The 4,489-nt window shown below is 41.3% G+C and overlaps 1 protein-coding gene across 1 annotated transcript in view; it reads left to right on the top strand.

Annotated features, from left to right (window-relative positions):
* Positions 1-3,695: 3,695 nt before the first annotated feature.
* Positions 3,696-4,489, top strand: part of GPR33 (G protein-coupled receptor 33) — a gene marked incomplete at both ends in the record, with an annotated part of 1,009 nt that continues 215 nt past the window's right edge. Inside the window, 8 exon segments of the mRNA XM_080707129.1 lie at positions 3,696-3,893; positions 3,895-3,915; positions 3,919-4,032; positions 4,034-4,213; positions 4,217-4,277; positions 4,280-4,337; positions 4,339-4,439; positions 4,442-4,489. The exon segment at positions 4,442-4,489 is cut by the window's right edge and continues 122 nt beyond it. Of these exon segments, the coding sequence (XP_080563255.1) occupies positions 3,696-3,893; positions 3,895-3,915; positions 3,919-4,032; positions 4,034-4,213; positions 4,217-4,277; positions 4,280-4,337; positions 4,339-4,439; positions 4,442-4,489 (781 nt within the window).

The raw sequence follows: 4,489 nt of genomic DNA, 5'->3' as shown, positions 1-4,489 counted from the left end.
TGGCTTAATAATTCTAAAAAGGGCAATGACTTTGTATTTATTTGCTTCCCCAATCTCAAAAACTGCCTGGCATGCCATAAATACTCAATAAATGTTTTTTAACCAGGCGTGGTGGTAGACACCAGTACCTGGGAGGCTGAGACAGGAAGATCACAGGTTCGAAGACAGCCTCAGCAAGTAGTAAACTTTCATCAACCATGCAAGACCCTGTTTCAAAATAAAAAATAAAATCGGGCTAGGAGTGTTTCTCGGAGAGAGAATGCCCCTGGGTTCAATCCCCAGTACTATAAAAATAAATAAATGTTTCTGAAATTGAACTGCTCAGGTATTTACTCCAGCTCATATTCTCTACTATAACTTGCATAATATTAATGTTAGCTATGATTTATTTAATACTTAACATGTGCCAGGTGCTATGCTAAGCCCTTACCTATAATATACCATTTAATTCCCACAAGAACACTTCAAAGACACGTGTTATTGTTATTGTTGCTGTCGATGATATTTTACACCAACAAATGAGGAAACTGGGACTTGGGAGTTTTATATATATAGTAAGTAGCAGAGTTTAGATTTATATCCAAGGTTTTGCTTTCTATCCTATACTGCCTTGTGCAATCAACAGTGTCCATACATAGTCCATCGTACTTTTAGTATATATTATTTCTACCTCAACTTCTTCATTAACTAATAATGGAATCTAGGACAAGAGGGTCCTAGGACTAAGGGTCTTAGTCTCTTTGTCTAGAGAATGGGAGTTTGATGAAAACCTATTGTGATTCACTTAACCTCTCTGTATCTCAGTTTGCTAATCCTCAGAATTAGTAGATTTGGACCAAATAATACCTCAAATTGCTTCTGGATCTTTGTATTAACCCAAAGGGTATGAAATCCTGATAAGAAATCCTTTTTAAAATGTAGTAGCAGATTGGAAAACGCGTTCTTAACCTGCAAAGATCAGTTCTTAGGTTGAAGGTCATGACCAGGAATGAATAAAGAACTAAAATGTAAGCCTCTCTCTAATAAGGGTACATACTGGCAGTGAAGGCTTTAAAATTCTGAGTCTAACACAGATCGGGTAACAGTTTTGATTCCCAGGCTCTTCACCACTGAAGCTATGCGGGGGTTTTGATGTATTTTCTCTGCTGGCGATGAAGAGATGAAGGAAGGGAAAAAGCAGGCAGAAAAGAAATCAGGGCGCTCAGGGCAACACAATGGGACATTAAAAAAAAATAGAGATGAATTAGGGAGAGGAAAATAGGAAATGTTCAACTGAGTCAGTAACAGCTCATAAACGCATGATCTGTATTGTAGTAGTTCTTATAATGAGATCATCTCCTAGGATGTGGTGGCCAATTCTATGTCTTTTCCACCCTTCTCAACAATTGTTCAAATGAAGATCATTCTTCTGTCGGTCTTCATCCTTCCAAACTAAATAATATAAATCTTTGGCCCATCCCGTACAAATGGATTCCATTTGGGGGGGGGGGCGGATTTGAACCCAAGGGCATTCTACCTCCGAGCTATACCCCCAACTCCCTATTATTTTTTTCTTCTGAAACAGGATCTCGCTAGGTTGTAGAGAGTCTTGCTTCTTGCCCTCACACCTGTGGTCCTCCTGTCTCAACCTCTTAAATACTGAGATTACAGGCCTGTGCCACACCAGACTGAATAGATTCCATTTTAATGTGAAAGTCAATGTTTACATTTTTCTTCTCTCCAGCAAGATTGGGTGTCTCATTTCCAGGTTCTGTTTCTGTCCATGCCTGATAATTTACCACCTTTCTAACCCAACGCCATTGGTCCATATGCTAATAAAAACTCTAGAACTGAGGTCAAGTGGGTGCCTGGTGGGATGACCAGATATGAGAAAGTAAATTTTAATCAGTGTTTTCACACCTAAAATTAGCTCATCGGCCTTAAATAACATGATTTTGCTTGTGCAATATTTAAAAATCCCCCTTTAAAATGGAGAAATGATTTGAAGAAGTAATCAACTCTCTGCCGCCACCTCTGTAGTCATACATTCAACAGAAAAAGGAGCTATGAAGAGCAAAGAGACTCACTGAATATTAAAAGAGTGGGTTTAAGGTTGAGGAATGGCATCAGCAAGAAGAAAGGCAGATGATAAAAAAAGCAAGCCGTCCCTACAGAGGTTGCTGTTGAGTCCCATGAGCACGCTCCGGACGCTCTGACATGAAGACAGCTCTGAGGTAAGATGCCCGGAGCCCGCAGCTTTCACCTTGTGCTTTCGTCTGATCTGCTCTGTTTCCAACCTGGGGAGGTTCATTCCTCCTTAGGCACAATGGTGGTCTCCCACTCATAGGAGGTCACCTTATTAATACCAAACTTAGTGCATAAAATACAACAGCCCCAAAGTCCTAGACTCAAGTCCTCCCACTTGAGCCCCCACCCACCCTGAGTAGCTGGGACTACAGGGGCATGCTACCATGCCCAGCCAGTGCAATCATCTGACTAGACCCTTTAGGCTACTCCAGATCAGCTCCTGAGGTTCCTGTGGCCCTCCCTCCCCCACAAACACAGCTCAGTGAACCCAAGCCGAGGTAATGGCTTCCTGAAATACTTGTCCAAAAGTTATTATTACGTCCAAGCCTCAAAATAACTCTAAATCTGAGAGCTCTACCTGAAGAGATGGACATATGGCCTTTTCAGAAATTCCTGGTGACACTCCAAAATTCAATTCAGGTGTTTTGGTGTTTGACTCAAACAGCAATTATCGTAACCAGACATTTGTATGTACCTGTAATCCTGGGACTTGGAAGATCAAGACAGGAGGATCCCAGGTTCCAGGCCAACCTCAGGAACTTAGCAATACCCTCAGGAATTTAGCAAAACTCTGTTTCAAAATAAAAAATAAAAAAGAACTGTGGGGGTATAACTGAGTGGTAGAAAGCCCCCATATTCAATCTCCAATGCCACAAAAATAAGTAGATGGCAATTATTTTATTCCTTTTCTCTTTATCTTAGAGTGTTTTTGCTTAGTGAAAAACTGAATCATTAGTAATTTCTATTGTTTTATTCAATTTATCAGAAACCAATTTGTTGATAGGACTCTGTTATAAGAGCTATTTCCAAAACACTCTGCTTTTGTATTTTTGATACCATAGGAACCATTATTCAAGAAATTGGATATTTAAGATACATTTATATTTAGATGCTCTGATTCAAGAAGCATTATCAAAAAAAAAAAACCACACTCCACACACACACACTTAGTGAGGCCCTCCGCAACTTAGTGAGACCCTGTTTCAAAATAAAGAATAAAAAAATAGGGGAGGAGGTGTAGCTCGGAGGTCAAATGCCCCTGGGTTCCATCCCCAGACCCGCAAAAAAAAACAAAAAAAACTGCACTTAATCTTTTGTTATTTTCTTCCTTCCTTTCTTTCTTCTTTTTTCTTTTCTTTCTTTTTTTCTTTTTTTTTTTTTTTTTTTTTTTTTTTTTTTTTTTTTTGTACTGGGGTTCCTGGAAGCCCTTCTAACTCCAGGCTACATTCCCAGACCTATTTTTTTTTATACTTTTTAAATTTGGAAACAGGGTCTCTTAAGCCAGCACAGCTGGCTTCGAACCTACACAATCCTCCTGTCTCCACCTCCCAAGCGCGGGGATTACAAGCGTGCGCCACCATGCCCGGCTTTTATGGTTATGTTCACTGTTTCTCTCTCCATAGGTAATTATGAATCTGATCAACTCTACCGATTACCAGATCAATGCCTCTGCTTTAGCAGGAAACAGCACTCACCTCTCAGCTCCTGCCTCAAAAGTGATTATCGCCCTTTCTTTATTCTTGTCATTTGTAATCAGTACCATCACCAATGGCCTCTATCTATGGGTGCTGAGATTCAAGATGAAGAAGACTGCTAACACTCTCTTATTTTTTTCATCTCATTCTCTCCTAGTTCATTTCGACATTGATCATGCCATTTATGGCCACCTCCTACCTCCAGGACGGTCGCTGGATCTTTGGAACTGCCTTGTGCAAAGTCCTCAGTGGCTCTTTGTCCCTGGTGATGTTTTGCCTCTCTTTTCTTCCTCTCGGCCATCAGTCTCTGCTGTTATCTTTTCACTCTTCACCCAGTGTGGTTCCAGCAGCACCAAACTCCTCGCTGGGCTTCCAGCATTGTCCTGGGAGTCTGGGTCTCTGGCGCTGCCCCCAGCTTACCCTGCTTGGTTTTCAGGGATACACATCGTGAATGAAAAGGAAGGGGGACCTGCCAAAGTAACTATGCTGTGTCTGTGAACTGGGAAAGCCAAGAGGTGCAACATTGAGACGAGGGACTCATGTGGCCTGTTTCATCGGCCGCTTCTGTTTGGGCTTCCTTCGTCATCATCTCCTGTTACAACAGAGTAGCCAGCAAAATGAAAGAGAGGAGCCTGTTTAAATCTAGCAAGCCCTTCAGAGTCATGGTGACTGCCGTCCTCTCTTCGCCTTTTGGATCCCCTACCATGTGTACCAAAGCTTAATTCTCA

The sequence above is a fragment of the Muscardinus avellanarius genome (assembly GCF_963383645.1).
Source record: "Muscardinus avellanarius genome assembly, chromosome: 12".
NCBI classification, from domain to species: domain Eukaryota; kingdom Metazoa; phylum Chordata; class Mammalia; order Rodentia; family Gliridae; genus Muscardinus; species Muscardinus avellanarius.
This window is presented reverse-complemented; position numbering and strand designations above follow the sequence as displayed.